Raw genomic sequence first — 16,338 nt, forward strand, 5'->3', positions numbered from 1 at the left:
CTAGTCAGGCACGACACAGAATTCCTATGACATCAGACATGCGCACGCTTTGGGTCCTTCAGCTGAATGTTTGAAGCGCCTAATTTCTGTATTATATTATTTGAAATGTCAGTATTTGTATCGCTCGTGGATTAAGTTATATATATTGATTCGCCTTATTGATTTGATCAAAGTGGGTGGTAATGGAGGAGGTAGATGTGGAGCCAACAACTACTGTAAGTACCACTCGTGCTCTGTTGTTGTGGAATCCAAATGTGTCCTGGCCAGGCTATGCAGCTAGCTAACGTTAGTTCGCTAACTAGCTGACACTTCATTCAAACGTCTCTGAGCTCAAGTGTCCACAATAATACTGGCAGCACTGCACAATGTTGATTTGTCATTTGTGATGACTCGTTTCAGTGGGTTGAAAGATACTGGCAGCAAGGCAGAATCATCTCTAGACGGTTAACTACCTAGCTATGTCCACATAAATAAACTAACGAGACGTTTCTCTCTTTCAGCCTATCCCTGGGTTCGACAGCAACCAAAAACACTTGGGATTTGTGTGGGGTCCTGGAGATATCTTGGTTTATGAGACCATTTACAAAGCATCAGGTAGATATGAGAGTTGAACGTATAACTTGGTAGTAAAGTGACTCATGACTCATGTCAAAGTACAAAGCATCCTCCTCTAACTCTCTCTCCCTGTGCATCTCTTCAGGTGGATCTGCAGGGGGTTGTCCCTTTGTCCATGAGGTCAGGAAAGATGAGGACATCTATTCCCCTATTTTGCGTAAACTCTTCAATGAGTCCCATCACATCTTTGTTGGTCTGCAGAGGATCAGAGAGGATCTGCCCAGCAAGAACAAGAAACCCCAGTAAGGATGGGATAGACTACTTTCTCTTGTAATTCAAACTAGGGCTCTGAGTTTCCCTTTGTCATGTGGTCAGGAAAAACTCCTGGTTCTAAATATAACCAAACAGTGGTGATGATATGTGTGACTTAATCTCATAGTAATCTAAATGTTTTGCATTATAATGGGTGTACTCGTTTATCAATTTCACTTATTTATTCAGGTTCGTCAGTATTAGCAAGAACTACAGGTCTGTGATTCGAGCATGCATGGAGGAACTCCAGCAAGTCGCAGGTATAGTATATGGCAACATTTCAACAATCATATGTTTATCTATGCAGTTCATAGACAGACTTAAGTAACATGCTATTTCCCCTCACTTTGCAGTTTCTACACAAGATGCAGCATTGGCTACACAGTATGGAAATCAGGTAGAGTACATGTCTGTGCCTATTCAGTTCGACTAACCACTTACCCTCATGTCAAGAGAACATAACCCAAGTAATATAACATTGAATCAGCAAACGTGAGAAAAGTATCTTGAATCAACGATGAAGATGAACACCTTTGTAATGTTATACACTAAAACAGTCTATGAGTTGTATCATAATGATTCCCTTGGCACGACTCTTCTATCCTGTGTTTCATGATAGGTGTCAATCCTGCTGGCAGTAGAGCTGATCTGGAATCTTTGTGAAGTGTTGTTCATCGATGCAGCTCCAGGTAGAGTTTATATTTTGTGTGTCAACCTTGACGTTGCTTTGAACACAGAAGCATCCTCTAGGTGTGAACCATAGAGCTAGATAGAAGACTCATCTTTGTGTCTGTGATAGCCTCAATGGTGCTGCCCATGCCATCTCCATTTTAAAGTAACCCATTTTCTACTTTTTCATTGGCTGATTGCTCCTACAGGGGTTGCGTTAACGCAGGATTCTGCATTTTTCACACAGATCTAAAATGCTTCGTATTGTAAATTCTGCTAGGCTTCAGTCAGGGTTTGCGCAAATAATCATGATTGTAAAATTACACATTTTGTGCTTCAGTTCCACTTCTCCACTTGGATGAAATATATTTTCTCTCGTCATTGGATCATCAGTGCCCTGGCTGATGTGTAGGCTACTTTTCTCCGGTACTTTCTTCCAGTGAAGGTTTTCTCCAGTAGCTAGTTAAAATGCAATATTAACTTCAAGCTAAACATTAGAAATATGATGGCAATGCATTGTTTATGCAAAATATACTTTGCTTTTTTATTGTAGGCTAATTTATTTATGTCTGGCTGCTAGCCAAATAGCGTTGCACTTCTGTTGTCAGCTGATGAAAACGATTTTGCACTAATGTATTTTGTGTAAAGAAACTACAGTTGCAAGCCCCTGATCACTCTAGTGAAGCCAAAAAACACTGTTGACTTTCAATATGAAACGCAGGTTAAATGGTTAAAAACGCAAAAAAAAATTATGGTCAGTTTTGAAAATGCTGATTTCTGAAAGCTAACACGACCCCTGTCCAAACTCGTATGAATCCCCACCCAGCTGACTACTTCAAAAGGGTGGAAGCCCTCATTGTCCACGCTAAAAGGGGTTATATCCATAATGAGTCATCTATCTCTATGGTGTGAACAGAACATTCATATATTCTGCAACCTGTTTTTTGTATGTGGCCCTCCAGCTGGCTCCCTTGTGCTCCACCTCCTCGACTGGGTTAGGCTGCACAAGGCTGACGTGGATGAGAAGGCCAGGGAGGTGCTGGCAAGTGAGAGCCCCGCAGAGCACCAGGCCTACTGGGACGTGGTACGTACACATACACCACTCTCCTGTCTTTCTCTGCCTTTTTAGAACTATTGGCACAGTGCGCACATACGTCAGACCGACTTTTGTCATTGACCGGCTCTACAGTGTGATATTTTACTCACATATGCGCCTAAAAATAGATGTGTGCGAACTGAAAAAGTAATGTATGAACATGTGATTTATAGTGGGGGAAAATTGCTGCCGTAACTATTTTCAAAGTAAACCTGCTGTTTTTGTTTCATAGCTGGTAGCTAATCACACACAGAACTACAAATCCCATATAGCTTTCCCACCTCGAGCAGCAACAGCGCCTGGGGTGCTGTGCGCACTGTGATTGAAGTGCTGAAAGATACATTTTTAGAAGTGCACAGGGTAGAAGTTGGTTGATTTCACCTGAAAGTCTACTAACGTGTGACTTTGTTCTCGTGTTTCTTGGCTATTTACATTGTTGTTCACACGCTATGTGGTTTTTCAATGTTAGTTTGAGCTTGCTCAACTGCTAGTGAAGAGACACGTCGGAGAACTCAAAGGGGCAACTGAACATTGTTGGATCACCTAAATTACTTATATTTGAGTGTACATTGTAATTGATTGAGCATGGAACACTCCAAAAAATGTTTTATTCATAAACTTTTATTAATTTCTTTTCATAAAAACACTTCCTCAAATACTTTCATTGTGCTCCTTAATTTCTTTGTGTGCTCCTACATTTTTCTACTTACGAGCACATGTGCTCCTTGTAAAAACTGTCAGCGTAGAGCCCTGTTTGATCAAAACTTCTTTAGTGGATCCTCAAAACCAGTGAAATTGAGGTGAATTTGCCTTTTTAAATGGTTCTCCATGATTGCTTCCAATGTGGTTGAAATTAACTCATTGATATACTATGTATTTTATCTGTGCAGACTTTCTTTGCCCAGTTTAACTCCTATAACTTATGTCTATTGTGTAATAACTGCTATTCATGTTTATTTGTGCACTAGTCTGTATGCAGATATTCTTTCTCCCCTATTGAACCACACTGTCCCCCCTCTGTGTGTCTCCAGGTGATCAGCTACGTGCTGCAGGGCCGGATGGACGAGGCCAGGCAGGTCCTGGTGAAACAGGCAATTTTGCAGCCTGCAGCCAGGGCCATGTTCAAGCTGCTGGACAACCTGCTCATGAAGATGCCCATCTTCAATGTACATAGTGCATTTCTATCTGAATGTTTCAACCTCCTGAACAGCACCCAGTTTTAACCACAGAATCAAGTAGAACACGTATATTATATGTATCTCTATGGTTGTAACTCTAGCTCTCTCCTCTATGACATCTTACTGTAGCCTGGTGAGACTCAGACCCTAACAGAGTTTGATGTAAAGTGGAGACACTGGCGCGAGGAGGTGGACCGCTGTCTCCAGGACCAGTCCTTTGCCAGCAACCCCCACCTGGAGGACATCTGTAAGGTCAGTGGAACTGCCCAATACCTGCCCTGGCACACTGTACCTGCATCTGTGTGGTGATCAGTGGAGGTAGGTGACAGGTACACACTGAGTGTACAAAACATTAGGAACACTGTCGTAATATTGAGTTGCACACCCTTTGCCCTCAGAACAGTCTAAATTCATTGGGCCATGGACAAGGTGTCAAACATTCCACAGGGATGCTGGCCAATGTTGACTCCAATGCTTCCCATAGTTGTCGAAATGTCCTTTGGTTGGTGGACCATTCTTGATACACACAGGAAACTGTTGAGTGTGAAACCCAGTAGCTTTGCAGTACTTGACACACTCAATCCAGTGCGCCTGGCACCTATTACCATACCCTGTTCAAAGTCACTTAATTGTTTTGTCTTGCCCATTCACCCCCTGAATGGGACATATACACAATCCATGTTTCAATTGTTTCAAGGCTTAAAAATCCTGTAACCCGTCTCCTCCCCTACATCTACACTGAAGTGGATTTACCAGGTGACATCAATAAGGGATCATAGCTTTCACCTGGTCAGTCTGTCATAGAAAGAGCCTAATGTTTTGTAGTCAGTGTAGCTACCTGTAGTATACAATGTATACCTTAGCCAAAAGGAACTCGCTCTGTACATGTAGAGTCCATTCTTTGGCTCTGTACCTGCATCTGTGTGAGGGTGAACTGTAAAGGAGCTAAAATAATCTCTTGTTGGTGCTGTCTGTCTCTTCCATCTACTATCCATATGTTCTACCTGTTGATTCATTCATCCATGGTTTATCCATACCCTCCTAATTATCCATCCATGGTTTATCCATACCATCCTAAATATCCATCCATGGTTTATCCATACCCTCCTAAATATCCATCCATGGATTATCCATACCCTCCTAAATATCCATCCATGGATTATCCATACCCTCCTAAATATCCATCCATGGTTTATCCATACCCTCCTAAATATCCATCCATGGTTTATCCATACCCTCCTAAATATCCATCCATGGATTATCCATACCCTCCTAAATATCCATCCATGGTTTATCCATACCCTCCTAAATATCCATCCATGGTTTATCCATACCCTCCTAAATATCCATCCATGGTTTATCCATACCCTCCTGAGTATCCATCCATGGTTTATCCATACCCTCCTAATTATCCATCCATGGTTTATCCATACCCTCCTAAATATCCATCCATGGTTTATCCATACCCTCCTAAATATCCATCCATGGATTATCCATACCCTCCTAAATATCCATCCATGGTTTATCCATACCCTCCTAAATATCCATCCATGGTTTATCCATACCCTCCTAAATATCCATCCATGGATTATCCATACCCTCCTAAATATCCATCCATGGATTATCCATACCCTCCTAAATATCCATCCATGGTTTATCCATACCCTCCTAATTATCCATCCATGGTTTATCCATACCCTCCTAAATATCCATCCATGGTTTATCCATACCCTCCTAATTATCCATCCATGGTTTATCCATACCCTCCTAATTATCCATCCATGGTTTATCCATACCCTCCTAAATATCCATCCATGGTTTATCCATACCCTCCTAAATATCCATCCATGGTTTATCCATACCCTCCTAAATATCCATCCATGGTTTATCCATACCATCCTAAATATCCATCCATGGTTTATCCATACCATCCTAAATATCCATCCATGGTTTATCCATACCCTCCTAAATATCCATCCATGGATTATCCATACCCTCCTAAATATCCATCCATGGATTATCCATACCCTCCTAAATATCCATCCATGGATTATCCATACCCTCCTAAATATCCATCCATGGTTTATCCATACCCTCCTAAATATCCATCCATGGTTTATCCATACCCTCCTAAATATCCATCCATGGTTTATCCATACCCTCCTAAATATCCATCCATGGTTTATCCATACCCTCCTAAATATCCATCCACGGTTTATCCATACCCTCCTAAATATCCATCCACGGTTTATCCATACCCTCCTAAATATCCATCCACGGTTTATCCATACCCTCCTAAATATCCATCCATGGTTTATCCATACCCTCCTAAATATCCATCCATGGTTTATCCATACCCTCCTAAATATCCATCCATGGTTTATCCATACCCTCCTAAATATCCATCCATGGTTTATCCATACCCTCCTAAATATCCATCCATGGTTTATCCATACCCTCCTAAATGAGTATCCATCCATGGTTTATCCATACCCTCCTAAATGAGTACCCATCCATGGTTTATCCATACCCTCCTAAATGAGTACCCATCCATGGTTTATCCATACCCTCCTAAATGAGTATCCATCCATGGTTTATCCATACCCTCCTAAATGAGTATCCATCCATGGTTTATCCATACCCTCCTAAATATCCATCCATGGTTTATCCATACCCTCCTAAATATCCATCCATGGGTTATCCATACCCTCCTAAATATCCATCCATGGTTTATCCATACCCTCCTAAATATCCATCCATGGTTTATCCATACCCTCCTAAATATCCATCCATGGTTTATCCATACCCTCCTAAATATCCATCCATGGTTTATCCATACCCTCCTAAATATCCATCCATGGTTTATCCATACCCTCCTAAATATCCATCCATGGTTTATCCATACCCTCCTGAGTATCCATCCATGGTTTATCCATACCCTCCTGAGTATCCATCCATGGTTTATCCATACCCTCCTGAGTATCCATCCATGGTTTATCCATACCCTCCTGAGTATCCATCCATGGTTTATCCATACCCTCCTGAGTATCCATCCATGGTTTATCCATACCCTCCTAATTATCCATCCATGGTTTATCCATACCCTCCTGAGTATCCATCCATGGTTTATCCATACCCTCCTGAGTATCCATCCATGGTTTATCCATACCCTCCTGAGTATCCATCCATGGTTTATCCATACCCTCCTAATTATCCATCCATGGTTTATCCATACCCTCCTAATTATCCATCCATGGTTTATCCATACCCTCCTAAATATCCATCCATGGTTTATCCATACCCTCCTAAATATCCATCCATGGTTTATCCATACCCTCCTAAATATCCATCCATGGTTTATCCATACCATCCTAAATATCCATCCATGGTTTATCCATACCCTCCTAAATATCCATCCATGGTTTATCCATACCCTCCTAAATGAGTATCCATCCATGGTTTATCCATACCCTCCTAAATGAGTATCCATCCATGGTTTATCCATACCCTCCTAAATGAGTACCCATCCATGGTTTATCCATACCCTCCTAAATGAGTACCCATCCATGGTTTATCCATACCCTCCTAAATGAGTATCCATCCATGGTTTATCCATACCCTCCTAAATGAGTATCCATCCATGGTTTATCCATACCCTCCTAAATGAGTATCCATCCATGGTTTATCCATACCCTCCTAAATATCCATCCATGGGTTATCCATACCCTCCTAAATATCCATCCATGGGTTATCCATACCCTCCTAAATATCCATCCATGGGTTATCCATACCCTCCTAAATATCCATGTAGATTCTGGTTGGTGATGAGGATGTTCTCCTGGAGCACAAGGAGCTGCTGAGTACCTGGTATCACTTCCTGGTCACCAGACTGCTGTTCTCCCACCCCACTGTCAAGCCCACAGAGCTGCACTACTACGCACAGGTACTTACTACTACACTTCACACTTACTACTACACACTGGTACCTACTACTACACTATACAGAGTTGCACCAGTATGCCCTGGGACTTACCACAACACTATGAGTAAGTGTCCTGTCCTATGTGTGTGTGTTCCAGTCTAGCATGCACATGTTCCTGGACACGAGGAGTGTCCCAGAGCCCCTGGACAGCATCCTGCTGGCAGCCTTTGAGTTTGACATCCACCAGGTCATCAAGGACTGCAGGTGAGGACGAGCGTCTATAGACCATAGAAATACAGAAACCAAAGGAATTATATTTCTATGGTATAGAACCCAGGGAGAGTAGCTGTGTTGTTGCTAAGGTAACAGTAACTGCTCATGTGGATAAGATGAAATAAATGTTGGGGCTAGACACACAATGTGATTTCCCCTCTGTCTCTCATGTAAACTACTGTTCAGTTTCATATGTTGTGATATTTATGACATGTTATTTGTGCTTTCCAGCATTGCTCTCAACAACTGGTGGTTTGTGGGGCATCTGACTGACCTGCTGGACCACTGTAAACTGCTCCAGTCTCACAACCTACAGTAAGTTAAGGACACCACTGTCCCACAAAGGGTTGACATTAACTGCCAATATTGTTCTAATGGTAACATTGATCATAATCATAGAAAGTGAAGTTGGCGTGCTCAGCTCAAATGCTTGTGATAACAGGAAGTATTTGGGTGCCGGGTTCAAAGGGCATACACTTGAATAAAGGAAGAACCCACACTCACTGAAATATTTTAATGTGTTTTTTTAGCAGCAGAGGTCAGAACAAACGGAAGTGTTTCGGTGGCAGCCTTTGTCAACGTTGATCATAATAACATGTGTTCTCTGTTTGTGTTGATTTAGTTTTGGCTCCAACCTGAGAGAGTTTCTACTGCTGGAGTACGCCTCAGGACTCTTCACCCATCACAGGTGAGACAGACCCACTAGTCTGGTTAGCTTGGACTATATGCATAACTCCCAGTGCCAACATGTCTGTTTTTCTAATAGATAACTGTCATATATACAATCACGTCTGCAAAACTACACATGCTGAGGTCCACTGTGTTCAGTAGTTATCTTGTATAGAAAGTGTTGTCGGCTACGCGTATAGGCCTCTTCCCCTGTTTGACCTCCTCCAGTGCTGCTCCTATTGGATGATCGGTTAAGCTGTGCATGATTAACAAGCTATTTCTCTCTGGTCCTCAGCCTGTGGCAGCTGGCTGTGGACTACTTTGACCACTGTCCAGAGTTTGGCCGTGTGTACCTGGAGCTACAGATCGAGCGTGTTCCTCTGGACACGGAGCGCAAGGCCCTGAAGGTGATCAGGATCTGTGAGCAGAGGCAGATGACTGAACAAGGTAGATATGATGCATACACGTACGCACGCATACTCACGCGCTCTTATCCAAAACAGTTGTCCATCTTACTCTCATGCATGAAGCTCTCACTGAGACCCACATTCAGTCTCACTCCCTCAATCGCAACATGGACACTTACTAAAACACACATGGAAAATACATTCAAACTCCCCCTGATTTCTGTCATGCCTGTTGTGGATATCACCCCCTAACTCTTTGGTATAATGTGTCTCTCTGTGTTGCAGTGAGGAGCATCTGTAAGATCATGGCCAAGAAGGCCCTGAGGAACAACAGACTGGGCTCTGCTCTCTCCTGGAGCATCAGAGCCAAAGATGCTGCCTTCGCCACCCTCATATCAGAGAGGTGCTGTATGTCTACAGGTTTTACTGATCCTGACCATGTGACCTGTTCAGGAAAGCTGTGTTTTTTTCCTGAACAGTCGTCGGCCTGTTTTCAATACTTTGAAAATACCTTCTTCCTTCCTCCTTTCCTTGATGTAACCACTGATCTAACATGAGGGGGTTTATGAAAGCTACGTAGTGGAGTCACCACATTAGATCTGGATTTACTTCAAGAAGGGCAGCAAAGATGTCCTCCCATGACATCTGCTCCCACACCACTAGCTACCAGACCACCCTGTAGTCGCTCACTCTCTCGCTCGCTCCCCACCCCCTCGTGGGTTTAACCCAGTCTGTATCCTAGATATACTGTATCTCTGTGGTCTATAGATGTATCTCTATGGTCTGTATCCTAGATATACTGTATCTCTGTGGTCTATAGATGTATCTCTATGGTCTGTATCTCAGGTTTCTCCAGGACTACTGCGCCAAAGGGACCTTCTCTGATCTGGACCTGATTGACAACCTGGGTCCAGCCATGCTGCTCAGTGACAGGCTTACTTTTCTAGGTATGGGGTGCAGACGTGTACATACACAGACATGAAGCACTGTGAACACACACAAGCAAACACTCCTTGGCAGGGCTCTAAGCTGACCTGTTTTACAAGGAGCACGTGTGTGCCTAAGTTGAAAAATATAGGAGCACACAAAGAAATTCAGGAGCACAAATCAAAATATATTTGAGGGAATAAAGTTAGAATCATACGTTTTTCTAGGCACGCTGGTGCTCCTCAATTAAAATTCCAGGTCGCACAGCAAAATATTTAGGCACATATGCAAGTAAAATGGTCGCACTGTAGAGCCCTGCTTGGTGTTGCATGTTAACTTGACATTCAGTCAGCCACATATCACTCACATGCGCGCGCACACACACACTGGATCAGACCCATAATGTATTTTGTCCTTTCTATTAGATGATTTACTCTCACATAGGAGAAAAGTGGTCCATATAAGGCTGCAGTCTGTGGCCTAATGCTGTTGTAACAGCTGATGATAACCTACAGCTGGGGAAAATGTAACGTCTCACTTTACAATTAGTCACTCATGAAGGCAGAACTAACTGTTCATTGACTATGATGTATATCATGTTATCTTGGTCTTAAACAATCACGTGGAACCACAGTGTATTTACATTTAGGCCATACAAGTTCTACCAGTGCTGTAGCGAGTAGAATGAGAATCCAATTCTACAGTGACCATGTTGGGTGTCCCAACTGGCATCATGTGTGATTGATAGATGGTTCTCACGTCATTTCTGTGGATTCGGTGCACTTCTCAGTGTTCTATACTGAAACCGTGGCAAATACATTTTACACCATACTATGTCATTGATACTGTGTCTGTGTAACCAATGATGCCAATGAGAGAGCATCATGGGATTGTATCCATTTGTTCATTCTGTTCCCCTCCTGTCCTGGGTCATATTCATTGGGCACCATTTACGGAAGGAAACAGGATGGACTACCTGAACTTGTCCAATCAGAAATGCGCGTTACCGCTTTCTGTAGAGAAACAGTTTTTGCTACGCTTTGCCTTGATGAATGTGATCCTGTTGTCTGCAGGGAAGTACCGTGAGTTCCATCGGCTGTACGGCGAGAAGCGTTTCTCTGACGCCGCCAAGCTCCTCCTCTCCCTGATGACGGCCAAGATCGCCCCACGTTCCTTCTGGATGACTCTGCTGACCGACGCCCTGCCCCTGCTGGAGCAGAAAGAGGTCAACTGGCCCACAGCATTAACTTCCATCCTTGAGTTAACGTTGAAATTAACTTCTACTTACCTAGTGTATAGCATATTCCATAGATTGAATTTCCCTTTTTTTGGTTTACTAACTAAATATGAACGGCAACACATCTTTGTAATCTTAAAGAAAATAAATGAATGGCATATTATATATATATATAATATATATATATATATATATTATATTTTCAAAATATTTAAATTAAGATATCGCCTTACCTTATTGATTCCTATCAGATCTGTATCTCTGAATATATGCTCTTACCTTTGTCTTTGAAAGGTAGTTTTGTAGATGTTGCCTCTTTTAGGCTAATAGCCTTTTGTTGCAGTCAGTTGCTCATCTCTGGGCTTGTCCTCTTGCAGGTGATCTTCTCTGCTGATCAAACTCATGAGCTGATGTTCTGTCTGGAGGAGCTGACCTCAGAGAAGAGTGTTCCCAACCCAGACAGACCCATGCAGGTACTGGGTTACCCCCCCCTTACCCTCTATCTAATGTCTGTTTCCCTTTCAATCTCCTAATGCACTGTTTTATAATATCAAATCAAATCAAATTTTATTAGTCACATACACATGGTTAGCAGATGTTAATGCGAGTGTAGCGAAATGCTTGTGCTTCTAGTTCCGACAATGCAGTAATAACCAACAGTAATCTAACCTAACAATTCCACAACTACTACCTTACACACACACACAAGTGTAAAGGGATAAAGAATATGTACATAAAGATATATGAATGAGTGGTGGTACAGAACGGCATGGCAGATGCAGTAGATGGTATAGAGTACGGTATATACATATGAGATGAGTACTGTAGGGTATGTAAACATAAAGTGGCATAGTTTAAAGTGGCTAGTGGTACATGTATTGCATAAAGATGGCAAGATGCAGTAGATGATATAGAGTACAGTATATACATATGAGATGGGTAATGTAGGGTATGTAAACATTGTATTAAGTGGCATTGCTTAAAGTGGCTAGTGGTACATTTTTACATAATTTCCATCAATTCCCATTTTTAAAGTGGCTGGAGTTGAGTCAGTATGTTGGCAGCGGCCGCTAAATGTTAGTGGTGGCTGTTTAACAGTCTGATGGCCTTGAGATAGAAGCTGTTTTTCAGTCTCTCGGTCCCTGCTTTGATGCACCTGTACTGACCTCGCCTTCTGGATGATAGCGGGGTGAACAGGCAGTGGCTTGGGTGGTTGTTGTCCTTGATGATCTTTATGGCCTTCCTGTGACATCGGGTGGTGTAGGTGTCCTGGAGGGCAGGTAGTTTGCCCCCGGTGATGCGTTCTGCAGACCTCACTACCCTCTGGAGAGCCTTACGGTTGTGGGCGGAGCAGTTGCCGTACCAGGCGGTGATACAGCCCGACAGGATGCTCTCGATTGTGCATCTGTAGAAGTTTGTGAGTGCTTTTGGTGACAAGCCGAATTTCTTCAGCCTCCTGAGGTTGAAGAGGCGCTGCTGCGCCTTCTTCACAACGCTGTCTGTGTGGGTGGACCAATTCAGTTTGTCCGTGATGTGTACACCGAGGAACTTAAAACTTTCCACCTTCTCCACTACTGACCCGTCGATGTGGATAGGGGGGTGCTCCCTCTGCTGTTTCCTGAAGTCCACAATCATCTCCTTTGTTTTGTTGACGTTGAGTGTGAGGTTATTTTCCTGACACCACACTCCGAGGGCCCTCACCTCCTCCCTGTAGGCCGTCTCGTCGTTGTTGGTAATCAAGCCTACCACTGTAGTGTCATCCGCAAACTTGATGATTGAGTTGGAGGCGTGCATGGCCACGCAGTCGTGGGTGAACAGGGAGTACAGGAGAGGGCTCAGAACGCACCCTTGTGGGGCCCCAGTGTTGAGGATCAGCGGGGTGGAGATGTTGTTACCTACCCTCACCACCTGGGGGCGGCCCGTCAGGAAGTCCAGGACCCAGTTGCACAGGGCGGGGTCGAGACCCAGGGTCTCGAGCTTGATGACGAGTTTGGAGGGTACTATGGTGTTAAATGCTGAGCTGTAATCGATGAACAGCATTCTCACATGGGTATTCCTCTTGTCCAGATGGGTTAGGGCAGTGTGCAGTGTGGTTGCGATTGCGTCGTCTGTGGACCTATTGGGTCGGTAAGCAAATTGGAGTGGGTCTAGGGTGTCCGGTAGGGTGGAGGTGATATGGTCCTTGACTAGAATATGCTCTAATCTCTACAGTTGCTTAGCCCGGGGTTAGCAACTGTTCACACTGTACTAAGATCCTCCTTAGCCTGGGTTAAGCAACTGTTCACACTGCACTAAGAGCCTCCTTAGCCTGGGTTAAGCAACTGTTCACACTGCACTAAGATCCTCCTTAGCCTGGGTTAAGCAACTGTTCACACTGCACTAAGATCCTCCTTAGCCTGGGTTAAGCAACTGTTCACACGGCACTAAGAGCTTCCTTAGCCTGGGTTAAGTAACTGTTCACACTGTACTAAGAGCTTCCTTAGCCCACGGCTAATCGACTATTCACACTTGCACATTCTAAAATGGGTTAACACCAACCTTAGCCCAGGGCTAAGCTGGCCCTGCTCCAGAGAGGGGTTAGCACAGACTTTTCATGGCTAAGGTTGGTAGCCATTGTCACCTAATTTGAATATTGTATTCCAGTATTCAAGTATTATATAGTATTATATAATTATGAGAAGGGGTTACCAAGAACATTTTCCAAAAGGGTTCATTCAAGGTAGAAAGTAGTAGTAGGAGCACTCAACAACAAAAAATCTCGAGTGCTCCTTTCTACTTCGAATTAGTTCTTTGAAGTTGTTCTTGGTAAGCTCTTGTCATGATTTTTGTCGTTGTTTAGCAGCCCTCCTTTCCTGTTTGCTGAAGCATTACATCAGATTGTTTGTAAGTCGCTCTGGATAAGAGCGTCTGCTAAATGACTTAAATGTAAATGTAAAATTGTTTTTAGTGATTCCATATTCATTCTGATGAGGATCCATTAAATGTGTTTCCCTGTGCGTTTTCAGGATGAGGACATCGAGACGACCAAGATTGAGCTCCTGCGGCTAGCGCTAGCCCGTAACCTGGCCATGGCCATAGTGAAGGAGGGGACAGTGGAAGTTTGACCAACACTTAAAGACGAGCGCTTATCTTTTTATACTGTACATAAAACAAATCAAATCAAGTCTGATCAAAATGTGCTATTTGATAATAAAGAAATGTTTTCATTATTTGAATTTGGTTCTGTGGAAATGCTTGACATGAACACTGGCCTGGATACAAATGTGCATTGTCAACAATGTGCCTTTTTTTTAAAGGAAATTTCCCTGACATTCGCTGAGATCAAATTCACAGTAAATGCTGTGGATGTCGGCACCAGTATGACCTTTAAGTCAACTTGATTTACTAGCCTAAGGTATGAATAGAACAACAAAGACGAGTACAATCAGCTAAATTACACCAGATCAAAAATCCTTTAATTCCTCATGCAGCAAACAAATAGCACATAATACAGTATGTACAATCGTAAAACATCTTTCAAGACATTTACACATCACATTGACCTCTACACATCTCCTGACTACAGACGATAAGTACACCTATGTACAGAGCTATTGTGCCTCTCACAATGCTACAAGTCAGGGACAACCAGAGAGAGGACATGGGGAGGAAGGGGGCAAACTGTCTGTTTTCCAATTCTCTAACCTCCCTGAAGTGTGGATTTAAAAGCAATGTATTAGTGCAAGCATGGGTAAGGTGTTTCCACCATATTCTCATATCCGTCCATTCCTTTTGAATGTTAGGATGAAGGTTAGCGACTCAACCTTTCATCATCGATGAAGTATGAAATCACTGCCCTATTGTGGGCTCAATATTACTGGAAATGATTTTGACTTCTTGGTTTCACCTTCCTCCATGTTAGTTCCAACTTGTCAGATGACACTTTCAGCCAGTGTTAAGCTTGGTCAATTCAGTGATGCACTGAAATACTACAACAAATAAATAAAATACCATTTCAATACTGACAATGGAGAAAATAATACACATCCTAAAACTCAGGACTAATGGATATCTTAACTCGGGTTGACAGACCACTTTGAAAGCTCAAACACCATAGTTAAACCAGATGGCAAGCATCAGAGGGAGCATAAGAAGAACCCGTACATTAAACCAAAGAATAGAAACCAGCTATGGTATGCATTTATGACAACTTACAGAAGCATGTCAGGAGTAACCACAATATTGATTAGTGTTGCTAGGAAACCCAGTCATCAAAATAGTAGCTGTCTGTGGTAAGACCTAAAGATGGTCCAGCAAACCCATTAAATAACTAATATCATTGAGAAATACAATATACAACACTTTAAAACAATGTCATAATAATTGCCACAATTGTCTAATAAGCATGATCACTGGATATGCACTGAAGAAATATTGAAACACCTCATGGAATCACGTTCGAGGCCTTTGTCAACAGCCAGCTAGCACCCACATCTAATCAACATAACTTTCTGTATCTTGACTCAAGTTTTAAGTATGAGCTAACATGCTAGCTAGCAAGTCCTCCGGATAAGATTCCCGGATTTCACCAAATTCTATTCCAGGTATAGGATTAATCAATCATTTTTTCCTAGTTATAAGCTCTGAATAATAATGTCCTTTCTAGAATGCCCTTCTAGCTCATTAGAAACAAGCATTCAACAATGCTGTGGTATAAACATTGGCATATATACTGTAAATATATATATACATACACACAAATATATATATATATATACACAGTATATACACTGTATGTATGTGTCTCGCCATAATAATGGATGTAGTGTTAATTATATTTCCTTTGCCAGCAAGTCTTGTGGGCGGGACTACGTTTGTTAGGAAATGTCCTGCAGTGCTGTGTAAGGGACAACTGTCTGGCCTGCTAAAATACCTTGTAGATGTTCTCAGTTAATGAACATACTTAATAACAAATAAAGAGTGACACTTGGTGCATCTTTGTATCAATTTCTGAAACATGGAAAAAGCACTTGTAACCCTTCAGTTGAGATGCAGTCCTGGAATAATATTCAATACAAGCTCTGGAAGCTATTGTAAACCTGGCTTAAACTTCA

At 42.5% G+C, this 16,338-nt stretch overlaps 1 protein-coding gene across 1 annotated transcript; it reads left to right on the forward strand.

Annotated features, from left to right (window-relative positions):
* Positions 1–19: 19 nt before the first annotated feature.
* LOC129833825 (nuclear pore complex protein Nup85-like) lies at positions 20–14,397 on the forward strand. Its single transcript, XM_055898645.1, has 19 exons — positions 20–215; positions 501–594; positions 701–857; positions 1,057–1,127; positions 1,221–1,264; positions 1,487–1,556; positions 2,499–2,620; positions 3,664–3,798; positions 3,940–4,062; positions 7,622–7,753; positions 7,890–7,996; positions 8,237–8,320; positions 8,628–8,693; positions 8,970–9,121; positions 9,367–9,484; positions 9,928–10,028; positions 11,082–11,233; positions 11,623–11,718; positions 14,251–14,397. Exons 1-19 carry the CDS (start codon positions 183–185, stop codon positions 14,347–14,349), a joined length of 1,956 nt encoding a protein of 651 aa, XP_055754620.1. The 5' UTR covers positions 20–182; the 3' UTR covers positions 14,350–14,397.
* Positions 14,398–16,338: the final 1,941 nt, after the last annotated feature.

Source organism: Salvelinus fontinalis, chromosome 34 (assembly GCF_029448725.1).
Source record: "Salvelinus fontinalis isolate EN_2023a chromosome 34, ASM2944872v1, whole genome shotgun sequence".
NCBI classification, from domain to species: Eukaryota; Metazoa; Chordata; class Actinopteri; order Salmoniformes; family Salmonidae; genus Salvelinus; species Salvelinus fontinalis.